Here is a 13,944-nt window from a genome sequence, read left to right as displayed (position 1 = left end):
GTGGCATTTGATCACCTCTGCTGTTTTTCATTTTTTGCGCTATGAACAAAGCATCAATTTTGAAAAAACACCAATATTTTCTACTTTCTGCTATAAAACTTTCCAAATAAAATTTTTTAATTTTTTTTATCAGTTTAGGCCAATTTGTATTCTGCTACATATTTGTGATAAATAAAAAATCCCAAAAAGCATATAATTGGTTTACGCAAAAGTTATCTCGTCTACTAACTAGGGGAAAGCTTTATGTAATTTTTTTTTTTTTTTACTAGTAATGGCGGCGTTCTGCGTTTTTTAGCGGGACTGCGACATTGCGGCGGCCAGTTCGGACACCTAACTGACATTTTTGACACTTTTGGGGGGACCAGTGACATTACTACAGTAATCGGTGCTAAAAAAAAAAAAAAAAGCACTGTCACTGGCAGGGAGGGGGTTAACACTGGGGGTGATCAGGGGGTTAAATGTGTTCCCTAGATGTGCTTTCTAACTGTTTTGGTGATGGATTTAACAGAGGCAGAGAGAGATCTGTGACTCAGCTTAGCTGAATCACACGATCTTTCCCTGCCTCACTGACAGGAGAGCCGCCTTAAATTGTTTACATTCCAGAAGGCTCTCCTGTCAGTATTGCTGAAGATCCCGTGAGGCCGGCAGCGACCGAGCCCGCTACCTCCCGCTGTGTCTAATCACAGCAAGAAGCACGGCTGTTCCGGGGGCGCACGCGCCGCCGAAACCACGTGCACATAATCATGTAATCTACGTGATTATGCACAACTGAGCAGCCTTGCCACAGTAAATATGCGTGGGGAGGTCGGCAAGTGATTAAAAAGGAATACCCCCAATGACCTCACAGGGTTAAGGGTACAGTACCCTGCTATGGAACAACCGGAAAATCAAGATATATATCACAAATAATCAAATATATCCATGAGCTTCTGAAGACGCCCAGTGGGAGGGGCGAAACGCGTCAAGCGGGGACGATAGAGTGACGTCAATTCCGGTCGTTGGAACGCACACCAAGGCGGCGATCAGAACCTTTAAAAATGCTTGGAATTGTTTTTAACTCTATAAGTGTACTTGCTTTTTAAGCTGCTAACAAATGAAACAGTATCACGCTATGGAAATCTCTCTCATATTGATTTCTATAACACAATCTTGCTGAGAGCCCTATTATCGTAAGAGAGGAGAGGAGTCCTATCTACACACTTCGCCTAAGGAAGTATTCCATGCCTGCTTAAATATTACTGTTGGTGAGTAGGGATTTCATGAGGGGAACACGGGAGTGGCACTTTGGATTACACCAGAAGAATTCATCAGGACTGACACTTTGTTTGCATTTTGGATTATTATTGATTTTATTTATGCACTGGCACTTTATGTAGCACTATTCATGTATAATTCATTATATGTGATTTATATGTGGAAGCAGCGCTAGTTTCATTTCTGGCATTAACACATCAGGTATTACACCTTTCACTTTAGCAGCAGCTTGAAAAAATTATTTATATTATCTTTTTTAACAGTTTCAATAATTTAATGTTTTTTTGGTTCACATAACCGATACACAAACACTTTTTTATATAGCACCATAGCGCGGGTATACCCATAATTCCTTTAACCGCTCCTCGTTCGCCTGCCGCAGATTTACAGCTGCGTGAACTGACGTAGGGCTACGGGAGCGCTTTTGGGGGGGGGGAGCACGCGCTGCCAGTGGCACGCACCCACCTCCACTAGACAGCAGGGATGCCGATGCACAAGACCAGCGGCACTGATTGCCGCCAGGCTCCCGCGATCGCTCCCCGCTGAGAGAGAAGGACGGTCAGCTGTTGTAAACACAGCAGACCGTTGTTCTCTCTGGAATGATCACAGAGCGCCTGTGATCCTCCTACATAGAATCACAGGTCCCTATGATAATTTCACATGTCCCTCCCCCATACAGTTAGAAAGCACTCCCCTAGACTCACACTTACCCTTTGATCGCCACTAGGTTAACTCCTTCCCTGCCAGTGTCATTACAGTAACAGTGCATATTTTTAGCACTGATTACTGTAGTAATGTCACTGGTCCCCCCCAAAAGTGTCAAAAATGTCAGTTAGGGGTCCGATCTGTCCGCCGCAATTCAAACATTGGCGATGCAGATATAAACATCTTCGATCCAAGTTGTTTCCTAAAGAGATATGTTGTACCTTTAACTGATAAACGATTATCTAAATTGATTCTGTATATCTACATGTTTTTCCTTTCACCCCCTTCCCCCCCCCCCCCCATCCTCCAACATGTGTATTAAGTTTTATAAACCTTTGTTAATAACTTCAAAAGTTTATGTACCACAATGCGTGTTACGTTTGACTTCGATGAATGTTGATCATCGCTGTATCTTGTGCACTTATTTTAAATAAAATAAAACTTTTATTGGAAAAAAAAAAAGTCAGTTAGGGGTCCAATCTGTCCGCTGCAATGTCGCAGTCCCGCTAAAAATCGCAGATCGCTGCTATTACTGGTAAAAAATAAATAAAAAAGACAAATCTCTCCCCTAGCTTTTGCGCAAACCAATCAAAATACCCTCGGGGTGTCGTTGACTTAACACTCCGCAATTGGTTTGCATACACTGGTTGCGATTTTGATGCTGGGAACTTGCACCACATCTAGTGTGAACCAAGGCTTAGATGGTATTCAAGGATATGGGGGGGGGGGGGGGGGGGGAATTGTTAAATTGTAACTGTTTGAGGATTCAGTGTTCTTCACTGAGCATTTCAGGATAGGCGAGTTAAGAAAGAGCAGATTCCTCCAGCAGAGCAGAGTATTAAAGCAGAAGAGAGTTATACAGAGGAAAGAGAAGAGTCCTCCAGTACTGCAGAGTACTTAGGAAGAGGAGAGTTAGCGCCGGTTCACGCATACGCGGTCAGACATCGCATGTGATTCGGAGCGCACTGCTCTGCAAATCTCATGCGATGTCTGTGCGCTGAAAATTCAGTCATACAGATTGTATACAGATTGTATGGCTGAATTTGCATTGCATTCGGGCCAAAGTTGCACAGTACCCTTTTTTTGGTCCGCACCAGAATGGGATCACATAGGTGTTCACACCGATGCGATCTGATTCATGTCCAAACTGCCAGTTCGTACTGCAATATGATTGGGGGGGGGTCGTTAACTTTATATTGACACCCCCAGCGATTTGCATATGGCCGTGTGAACTCCCTGCGAGTCAAGTGCGATGTGGGAAACCGCAGTGGATTCGCAGGGTTCCCGCAATGCGTATGTGTGAGCCGGGACCTACATAGAGGAAAGGGCAGTCTCCTCTGGTACTACAGAGTACTACGGAGAGGAGAGTTGAATAGAGGATGGAGCAGTTTTGCAGAATATCTGAGGAGAAGAGAGTTAGATCATGGAAGGAGGAGAGTCCTCCAGTTATACAGAGTATTGCAGAAAAAGAATTTGGATTTGAAACGCTACTTAATCTGCACAGAGGCAAAGAGGGATATTAAAAAATAAAACAACGTCTCCATCCACGAAGTGACTTGCCTTCCTGCCTCCAGAGAAGATGCAGTTTCCATCCGGTGAGAAGAGAAGGTGGGTTACCCCTCCATGTGGACCATGCAGAACTGACAGTGTGATCCCTTCCTCATAGGAGTACAGGCCCAGACACTTGGAATACGAGCCGCAGGCGTAAATGTCTCGAGAGGGGCTGAAAGCGATGCAGGAGATGATACCCGGCTGACCCTGCTTCTTGTCTGTGTGAGATAAGAAGGAATGGATGAGTGGGATATATGAAGGACATTACACAATAAATATTACAAAACCTCCTGTACAGATGGGTTATCAATCTTATTCGGTTATGTAAGGAAGGACTCTGCTCCCTCCTCTTACGCTTTCCTCCTTAAATACTCTGAGCTGCTGGAGGACTTTGCACACTTTCTGCTAACTTTCCTCTCCTGAAATACTCTACACTTCTGGAAGAGGGCTCTGTCCTCTATCTCTCCTGAAATTCTCTGCTCTGCTCTTTCCTTTATCTGAAGCCTATCACCTGAAATACACTATGCATCTGAAGGACAATGGCCTCGCCATTTAACAGAGGAAGTATGGGGTTTGATTCCCCCCCCCCCCCCATGTATACTTGCCTAGGTGGAAGCAGCATTGCTCCGATGCTGCATCTGTCCGCTGGCGCCACAACACTGATAACCAACTGAGCAATCACTGCCGATCGCTCCCCGAGCAGAGAGCTGCTGACTGTCAGTCACTGCTCTCTGCTCTGCCCCCTCCTCACTCATTGGAGCTCGGAGCTGTGGAGGGGGCGGGGAGTGGCCCGCTCAGACTCGCTGAGACGGGTGTCGGTCAAGGCACTTGGCGGTTCCCGTCTCCGTGGTCGCGATGACGCAGTTTCTGGATAGACATCTGTGACGTCAGCAGACAGCGGACTCCAGACCGCTCTCTGCTGAAAATGGGTCACAGGAGTGCAGAACAAACTTCACTCCTGTGATCCATAGGAGATGTACAGCCAAACAAGCTTTCCATGTACATCTCCTTTAATGTTTAAAATACACTGTGATGAAGTTTACATTTCCTTTAACAAAAACTAAAATATTTGCTGTAAAGTACTTACGGAAAGTAGGCCGACATTCAAAGTCTCTTCCTGGGCGAGAGGTATTAAATACCCGGATCATTTTATCAAAGCCAGCAAAAAGCAAAGACCCATCCGGGGAGAAACAGAGGGAGTGAGCAGCTGTCAGTTCATCCTAAAACAAGAAACAAATTTAGTGTTATGCAGAAATCAGACATCCATTTCTACCCCCCCCCCCCCTCCTGCAGGGTGATACAGACAGAAGGGAGCTATGAGTCTGTCCTCCTCCTGCAGGGTGATACAGACAGAAGGGGGCTATGAGTCTGTCCTCCTCCTGCAGGGCGATACAGACAGAGGGGGGCTATGAGTCTGTCCTCCTCCTGCAGGGTGATACAGACAGAAGGGAGCTATGACTCTGTCCTTATCCTGCAGGGTGATACAGACAGAAGGGAGCTATGAGTCTGTCCTCCTCCTGCAGGGCGATACAGACAGAGGGGGGCTATGAGTCTGTCCTCCTCCTGCAGGGCGATACAGACAGAGGGGGGCTATGAGTCTGTCCTCCTCCTGCAGGGTGATACAGACAGAAGGGGGCTATGAGTCTGTCCTCCTCCTGCAGGGTGATACAGACAGAAGGGAGCTATGACTCTGTCCTTATCCTGCAGGGCGATACAGACAGAAGGGGGCTATGAGTCTGTCCTCCTCCTGCAGGGTGATACAGACAGAAGGGAGCTATGAGTCTGTCCTCCTCCTGCAGGGTGATACAGACAGAAGGGGGCTAGGAGTCTGTCCTCCTCCTGCAGGGTGATACAGACAGAAGGGGGCTAGGAGTCTGTCCTCCTCCTGCAGGGCGATACAGACAGAGGGGGGCTATGAGTCTGTCCTCCTCCTGCAGGGTGATACAGACAGAAGGGAGCTATGACTCTGTCCTTATCCTGCAGGGTGATACAGACAGAAGGGAGCTATGAGTCTGTCCTCCTCCTGCAGGGCGATACAGACAGAGGGGGGCTATGAGTCTGTCCTCCTCCTGCAGGGTGATACAGACAGAAGGGGGCTATGAGTCTGTCCTCCTCCTGCAGGGTGATACAGACAGAAGGGAGCTATGACTCTGTCCTTATCCTGCAGGGTGATACAGACAGAAGGGGGCTATGAGTCTGTCCTCCTCCTGCAGGGTGATACAGACAGAAGGGAGCTATGAGTCTGTCCTCCTCCTGCAGGGTGATACAGACAGAAGGGGGCTAGGAGTCTGTCCTCCTCCTGCAGGGTGATACAGACAGAAGGGAGCTATGAGTCTGCTCTCCTCCTGCAGGGTGATACAGGCAGAAGGGGGCTATGAGTCTGCTCTCCTCCTGCAGGGTGATACAGGCAGAAGGGGGCTATGAGTCTGTCCTCCTCCTGCAGGGTGATACAGACAGAAGGGGCTACGAGTCTGTCCTCCTCCTGCAGGGTGATACAGACAGAAGGGAGCTACGAGTCTGTCCTCCTCCTGCAGGGTGATACAGACAGAAGGGAGCTATGAGTCTGTCCTCCTCCTGCAGGGTGATACAGACAGAAGGGAGCTGTGAGTCTGTCCTCCTCCTGCAGGGTGATACAGACAGAAGAGAGCTATGAGTCTGTCCTACTCCTGCAGGGTGATACAGACAGAAGGGAGCTATGAGTCTGTCCTCCTCCTGCAGGGTGATACAGACAGAAGGGAGCTATGAGTCTGTCCTCCTCCTGCAGGGCGATACAGACAGAGGGGGGCTATGAGTCTGTCCTCCTCCTGCAGGGCGAAACAGACAGAGGGGGGCTATGAGTCTGTCCTCCTCCTGCAGGGTGATACAGACAGAAGGGGGCTACGAGTCTGTCCTCCTCCTGCAGGGTGACAGACAGAAGGGGGCTATGAGTCTGTCCTCCTCATGCAGGATGATACAGACAGAAGGGGGCTATGAGTCTGTCCTCCTCATGCAGGGTGATACAGACAGAAGGGGGCTATGAGTCTGTCCTTCTCCTGCAGGACAGAAGGGAGCTATGAGTCTGTCCTCCTCATGCAGGATGATACAGACAGAAGGGGGTTATGAGTCTGTCCTCCTCCTGCAGGGTGATACAGGGAGCTATGAGTCTGTCCTCCTCCTGCAGGGTGATACAGACAGAAGGGGGGTATGAGTCTGCTCTCCTCCTGCAGGGTGATACAGACAGAAGGGGGCTATGAGTCTGCTCTCCTCCTGCAGGGTGATACAGACAGAAGAGAGCTACGAGTCTGTCCTCCTCCTGCAGGGTGATACAGACAGAAGGGAACTATGAGTCTGTCCTCCTGCAGGGTGATACAGATAGAAGGGAGCTATGAGTCTGTCCTCCTGCAGGGTGATACAGATAGAAGGGAGCTATGAGTCAGTCCTCCTCCTGCAGGGTGATAGACAGAAGGGAGCTATGAGTCTGTCCTCCTCCTGCAGAGTGATACAGACAGAGTGGGCTATGAGTCTGTCCTCCTCCTGCAGGGTGATACAGATAGAAGGGAGCTATGAGTCTGTCCTCCTCCTGCTGGGTGATACAGACAGAAGGGGGCTATGAGTCTGTCCTCCTCCTGTAGGATGATACAGAAGGGTGAACTATAAGTCTACAAATAACGATTCTACTTACGAGATGATTGTAAGGTCTGTAAGATGCTTTCATTTCTCCACTGAAGGCATCCCACACGTGAATAGGGTTATCCCGGCAGCTGCTGGCAATACTAGAAAAAAGGATCACAATATTGTAGAATTGTGCTGTGACAGAGTACAATCTAATGAATATGATGTCACTGGCCTCCGGTGACTGGACGGGCCGTGCCATTATATCACAATTTGTGACACACACAAAATCACACATCTATAAATCAACAGAAAGACTTACAAGCAGGTGTCGGGATCAGCAGAGTTCATAGACGGATACCAGCAGTAATCATAAATGGTGTCACCCTCTGCCATGCGCAAAACCGGGGCCTGCAAGATAACAAAAACATGCATGTGCTAATCCGATGCCTGCTCTGTATGTACATCGAATGCAAATTTAGTTTTGTGAAAAAAAAAAAAAACATTACATTTTATCTCTTCTATGTTGCAAGTCTGTATTTTTGATGAGAGGACAAAGACAAGGCATGTAGGATTATGGATATGCACCAGAGAACCAGGAGCCTCACAACGCCATGTTTGTCCTCCTGTGGAACCCTGCCAGGGAACGTACCATTTCCTTCAGCAAATCCCATTCTCCGGAATAGATCTGTGATGGAAGGTTGTATATCCTCAGAATGTTGTCATCACTGTTGGTTAAAATGCACGACCCATCAGGAGCCCTAGGGTAGAAGCAAGGGGGAATTTTGGTTAAAATTAGAACGGAGACCTCAAAAAATGATCTCTTTAACAACCGGAGGATTTTGCTGTCTTACGTCCAGGCCACTTTTTGCGATTCGGCACTGTGTGACTTTAACTGACAATTGCGCGGTCATGCAAAGCCGTACCCAAACGAAATTTACGTCCTTTTTTTCCCCAAAAACAGAGCTTTCTTTTGGTGGTATTTTATCACCTGTGCGATTTTCATTTTATGCGATATTAATAAAAAAAAGCGACAATTTAAAAAAAAATAACAATATTTTTCTACTTTGACAGTTAAAAAATATCCAATATATTCAATTTTTGTCATATATTTAGGCCAAAATGTATTTAGCTACAGGTCTTTGACAAAAAAACATTGCATTAATAGCATTGCAGAGATTGTTGTAATTCCTGATAAGCATAATGGAAAAATTCTCAATGAGCGTATTTTTAACCGCTTTAAGACCGGAAGATTTTACCCCATTCCTGACCAGGCCATATTTTGCGATTCGGCACTGCGTTAGTTTAATTTTTAAGAATTACCCACATTGTAATGTAGATCGCTAGTGGATTAAGGTTTGGATATTGATGTGTTGAAATTTCTGCAGAAAGTACCTTTTTAGTAGTGTACCCCGTGACTTATGGTCGCAGCTGCCTAGAACCAGGCCCATTGACTCCTGGGATATCTATGTCATCAATCCCAGAAGTCTCCAGGCGTCTAATGCAATTACACAAAGTGCGCCACAGTGTTGTTACTGCGCAGGCGCAAGCTGGGTAGTCAGCTGCACAAAATCCAGGAAATAAAGCCAGGCCAGCTTCAGCTGCCCAAATCCTGCATGTCCGCATCCAGAATCGAGGGGGCAAAAGAAAAATAAGCAGTTTGTAAGTAGATGCAATGTGTACATGGGCAACATTTTCCATTATGCTTATCAGGAATTACAAGGATCTCTGCAATGCTATTAATGCAATGTTGGCTAGGAGATTCGAACTCCGCTTTAGGATGTATGAAAGGATAAAAGGCACTGACAGAAATAACAGATCATCACACCTAATCTGCAGCCCATTTAGTTGACAAAAGGTGCAGGAAATGTTATTGTCTGCCCTCCACAGAATACTCACCACTTGCAGCCTTTCAGGAAGTTTTCGGGAACATTTGTGTACTCGTTCCACGCCCCGGTCACTGTCCATGGAGGCTGAGAGAAGTCGTAGGATGCTGGGCTGTGGGGATATAGAGGGAAAACAGGTGAGATACTTCAACTAAACAACATCAGACAAAACCAGTCTTTTCTTAAAGCAGAACTCAAGACAAAACGAATAAAAGACAAAAGTAAAACAGCCTATTAAAAAAAAAAAGGCAAAAAAAAAAAAAATTCTACCCACTTCATCTTGGACCCGCTCCCAGACTGTAGGTAGGCAGTGAAAAGTTTATATGTCACTCTGCTATCTCCTCCATGCGCTGACTGGTTGCCTGTGCCGTAGCCATCCAGGGGAATAATGTCCCCATCAGGAGGAGCCGATGATGTCACGCACAACTGGAAGTGAGCTGAACGCCATCGGCTTCTGCCGAAGGGGACATTATTCCCATCCATGGCTAATGATGGAGGTGGATTGAATTCCTGGAAGCGGTGAAGGGAATATTTGCTGGCATTTATAGGTGTAGACCTAATTAAGTTTGGGTCAAACAAAGGAGGGGTGAGAGCAATATTGTGATGTGACTGCACGGTGTACGAGCACAAAAACTGCATGAAAATTGCCTAACACGCTGGGACATCATTATAGAGAAGATCTGAACAGTATATATGAAATAAGGGCATGCAATGTAATACACTGTATGGTGGATCTTTATAAACACCGGACTTTTCAGTTTTTGAGCACTTCGTATATTTCATAGATAGGGGGGAAATTACGTTATATAAAGTTATTGGGTAGAATTTATCTAGAAGTATATAGAGCAATATTGCGCAGCACTGTTCTGTATTTATAAAAGGCTAAATCTACCTATTCTCTCAAACATTCCCTCCTCTCGCCTCTTCAGCATGCCCTGTATAGAGAAAAATAAATAAATAAAAGGGAAGGGGAAAGAAAAACGAAAGAAGAAGGAAGGAAGAAAGGAGAAAAAAAAGGAAGAAAGGAGAAAAAAAAAAAAAGGAAGAAAGGAGAAAAAAAAAAAAAAAAGGAAGAAAGGAGAAAAAAAAAAAAAAAAAAGGAAGAAAGGAGAAAAAAAAAAAAAAAAGGAAGAAAGGAGAAAAAAAAAAAAAAAGGAAGAAAGGAGAAAAAAAGGAAAAGGAAGGAAGGAGAAAAAAAGGAAAAGGAAGGAAGGAGAAAGAAAAGTGAAAGGAAGGAGAAAGAAAAGTGAAAGGAAGGAGAAAGAAAAGTGAAAGGAAGGAGAAAGAAAAGTGAAAGGAAGGAGAAAGAAAAGTGAAAGGAAGGAGAAAGAAAAGTGAAAGGAAGGAGAAAGAAAAGTGAAAGGAAGGAGAGGAGAAGAGGAGATGAAGGAGAAAAAAAGAAAAAGGAGAAAGAAAGGAGGAAGGAAGGAAGGAAGGAAGGAAGGAAGGAAGGAAGGAAGGCAAAAAAAAGGAAGGAAGGAAGGCGAAAAAAAGGAAGGATAAAAAAGGAAGGAAGGAAGGAAAAGGAAGGAAGGAAGAAAGGAAGAAAGGAAGAAAGGAAGAAAGGAAGAAAGGAAGAAAGAAAGAAAGAAAGAAAGAAAGAAAGAAAGAAAGAAAGAAAGAAAGAAAGAAAGAAAGAAAGAAAGAAAGAAAGAAAGGAAGGAAGGAAGGAAGGAAGAAAGAAAGAAAGGAAGGAAGGAAGGAAGAAAGGAAGAAAGAAAGAAAGAAAGAAAGAAAGAAAGAAAGAAAGAAAGGAAGGAAGGAAGGAAGAAAGAAAGAAAGAAAGGAAGAAAGAAAGAAAGAAAGGAAGGAAGAAAGAAAGGAAGGAAGAAAGAAAGAAAGAAAGAAAGGAAGGAAGGAAGGAAGGAAGGAAGGAAGATGAAAGGAAGGAAGAAAGGAAGATGAAAGGAAGGAAGGAAGAAAGAAAGGAAGGTGAAAGGAAGGAAGAAAGGAAGGAAGAAGGAAAGGAAGGTGAAAGGAAGGAGAAAGAAAAGTGAAAGGAAGGAGAAAGAAAAGTGAAAGGAAGGAGGAGAGGAGAAGAGGAGATGAAGGAGAAAAAAAAGGAGAAAAAAGGAAGGAAGGAAGGAAGGCGAAAAAAGGAAGGAGAAAAAAGGAAGGAAGGAAGGAGGAAGAAGAAAGAAAGAAAGAAAGAAAGAAAGAAAGAAAGAAAGAAAGAAAGAAAGAAAGAAAGAAAAGGAAGAAAGGAAGAGAAAGAAAGAAGAAAGAAAGAAAGATCTGTGCATTTACTTAGCATTACCCTTATCTTCCACTTTAATTAATGCAAAGCTGCAGTAAAAGCATTCGGCATTTTTTTTTTTTAGGAATCAGACTTGCCTAGGTGGATGCTGCATCTGTCCCCCGCCGGCTCGCTCGGTTCTCAGAGCTCCATGAGCAGTCACCAGCTCTCTGCTCTGCCCCTCTGCGCTTACTGAAGTGCTGGGCTGTGGAGGGGGTGGGAGTGGCCGGCTCAGGCTCTCAGCGGCTTGCTGAGAGGCTGAGCCAGGTGCCCGGTCCAGGGTTGTGGGCAGATCCCAACCATACTGTCGCGATTTTGCCCAAGCCTGGACAGGCTCTGAAGTCAGCCGACAGCTTTAGCCCACCGTCTGCTAAAAATGGGTCACAGGAGTGCAGAACGTACTGCACTGCAGCGATCCACAGGAGAATTACAGCCAAATGAGCTTTAAATTGTTTCTTACAACTGCCTGGAGTTCAATTTTTATTTTCCTGAGAAAAATATGCAAATAAATGTGTCCCCCCCCCCCCCCCCCCATTCAAGTCATGGTGAATGCAGGCAGATATACAGCTAAACATGTGACAAGCACAGGCATTAGAGGCTTGCATTGTCACATGTGGACACACAGGCCAGCATGAAAACAGGCAACGGAAGAGCAATGTGTAAGCACTTGTAGAGGTGAGGAGAGATTGGTGCACAATGAAGATTGGTGAATGTGGTTCCTGTATGAACCTGTGCACCGGCAAGCACCTCTCCTATAGTGGTATACACCAGTGGTCCTCAACCCTGGCCTACAGGGCCCACTAACAGGCCAGATTTGCAAGATAACTGAAATACATTACAGGTGATATCATTTGCTGCTCAGTGATTGCAGTACTCTAGTCTGCATCTCCCCAAGGTAATACTTAAAATCTGGCCTGTTAGTGGGCCCTGAGGACCGGAGTTGAGGACCACTGGTACACACAGCTATAGACAGTACCGCATAACAGAATATCCCTACTGCTCACTTACAAATAGGTCTCCTCCTCTGTAGTCTCAGCGAAGTCCTCTGGATTTTCCAATTCGGCTCCTACTTGCTGGACGACCTCTTCCCCCTCATGGGAGCAAACGTCACAGACCGGCTCCGGGTGATCAACACAAGGCTTCTTGCTGGGTGGCTCCTCAGAATCCTGATCAGGGTCATCTGAACCCAGAGAACAATCTGCCTCTTTGACTTTATCTCCACCTAGGATCTCAGAACCTTCACCACTTCCAGAAGAAATATTCTCTGCATCCTTCACCTTATGGTCTTCTTGGTACGGTGAGGGATTGGTGTCTTCAACCAAGCCACCAGTGCAAGAGTCTGCAAGAACAGTACGGCTCTCTGAGAACCCAAGGCTTTCCTCAACCAGTATCTCAGGTGGCTTCCCACAGACATCAACCAATGAGCCATTGTCCCTCGCTGAGGTCTTGTCCAAGTTGTGGGCAACACTTTGCTCTGACTCCAGTCTTAACTTCTCAAATATATCAACACTGCTTCCATCCAACAAGTCATTGTCTCTCTCTGTTGTCTCATTTGGGTTGCGAGTGGGAATTTTTTCTGGCGACTTCTCAAAAATATCAACGCTGCTTTGATCCAGTGAGCCAACGTCTTGCTCCAAAGTCTCTTCTGGTGCGTGGGCAAAACTGTGATCGGACACCAGGCCCTCTTCAGCCGTAGTGTCTCCGACTAAGGGAGTTCCCTCAGGAACTTCCATCTTGAGCTCCTCTAAGGATATTTAATGAAATCGCAGAATTGCTTTTAAGTTTTCCATCCAGATGGTGTTACTGTCTGTCAAAGGAGAGAAGAATAAAATGAAAAAAAAAAAAGATGAAGCGCAGCGCTTGGTGATCTTATAGCGCAGGGGCAGTCACATCGGCGCTCCAGCTGTTCTGAAATTACAAATCCCACCATGCTTCTGCCTCTAAGAACATGCCTACAGCTGTTAAAGTCAAGCCATGTCTCATGGGATTTGTAGTTTGACAACAGCTGGAGTGCTGAGGTTGCTTAACCACCTTAGGACCGGAGGATTTTCCTGCTTTACGTCCAGGCCACTTTTTGCAACTTGGCACTGCGCGACTTTAACTGACAATTGCGCGGTCATGCAACGCCGTACCCAAACAAAATTTACGTCCTTTTTTTCCCACAAACAGAGCTTTCTTTTGGTGGTATTTGATCACCTCTGCGCTTTTCATTTTTTGCGATATTAACCACTTGCCGTCTGCTCACTCGAGCACTACTGCGGCAAAGTGGCTCGATAACATCTGACGACGTAGACCTACGTCGCCAGACATTCCCCTTTCTCGGCGGCGCGCATGCTGAACCCTGGATCTGTCCTTGTGTCACTCAGTCACCTCCCCCCCACACGTCAGTAAGCACCAGGCATACATTAACCCCTCCAATAAAATTAACCCCTTCCCTGCCAGTGTCATTTTTACAGTAACAGTGCATATGTATAGCACTGATTACTGTAGTAATGTCACTGGTACTCCCAAAAGTGTCAAAAATGTCAGTCAAGGGTCCGATCTGTCCGCCGCAATGTCGCAGTCCCGCAAAAAAAAAAAAAAAAAAAAAAAATCGCAGATCGCCGCCATTACGCGTTAAAAAAAAACCCACCAAAAATGACAGAAATCTTTCCCTTTGTTAGTAAACGCAATAACTTTTGCGCAAACCAATCAAAATACGCTTTTTGCGATTTTTTTTAC

The 13,944-nt window shown here is 45.7% G+C and overlaps 1 protein-coding gene across 1 annotated transcript in view; it reads right to left on the bottom strand.

Annotated features, from left to right (window-relative positions):
• WRAP53 (WD repeat containing antisense to TP53) overlaps positions 1-13,944 on the bottom strand; it is a 32,143-nt gene that overhangs the window by 9,003 nt on the left and 9,196 nt on the right. Inside the window, exons 2-8 of the mRNA XM_082256031.1 lie at positions 12,232-13,030; positions 9,001-9,099; positions 7,754-7,862; positions 7,424-7,512; positions 7,172-7,262; positions 4,598-4,730; positions 3,520-3,728 (exon numbers count right to left, since the gene is read on the bottom strand). Of these exons, the coding sequence (XP_082112157.1) occupies positions 3,520-3,728; positions 4,598-4,730; positions 7,172-7,262; positions 7,424-7,512; positions 7,754-7,862; positions 9,001-9,099; positions 12,232-12,956 (1,455 nt within the window). The 5' untranslated portion in view covers positions 12,957-13,030. The remainder of the gene's footprint in view (positions 1-3,519; positions 3,729-4,597; positions 4,731-7,171; positions 7,263-7,423; positions 7,513-7,753; positions 7,863-9,000; positions 9,100-12,231; positions 13,031-13,944) is intronic.

This window comes from Pelophylax lessonae (assembly GCF_965119305.1).
Source record: "Pelophylax lessonae genome assembly, chromosome: 4".
Taxonomy (NCBI): Eukaryota; Metazoa; Chordata; class Amphibia; order Anura; family Ranidae; genus Pelophylax; species Pelophylax lessonae.
The sequence above is the reverse complement of the archived record's forward strand: the minus strand, read 5'-3'. Positions and strand labels throughout refer to the sequence as shown.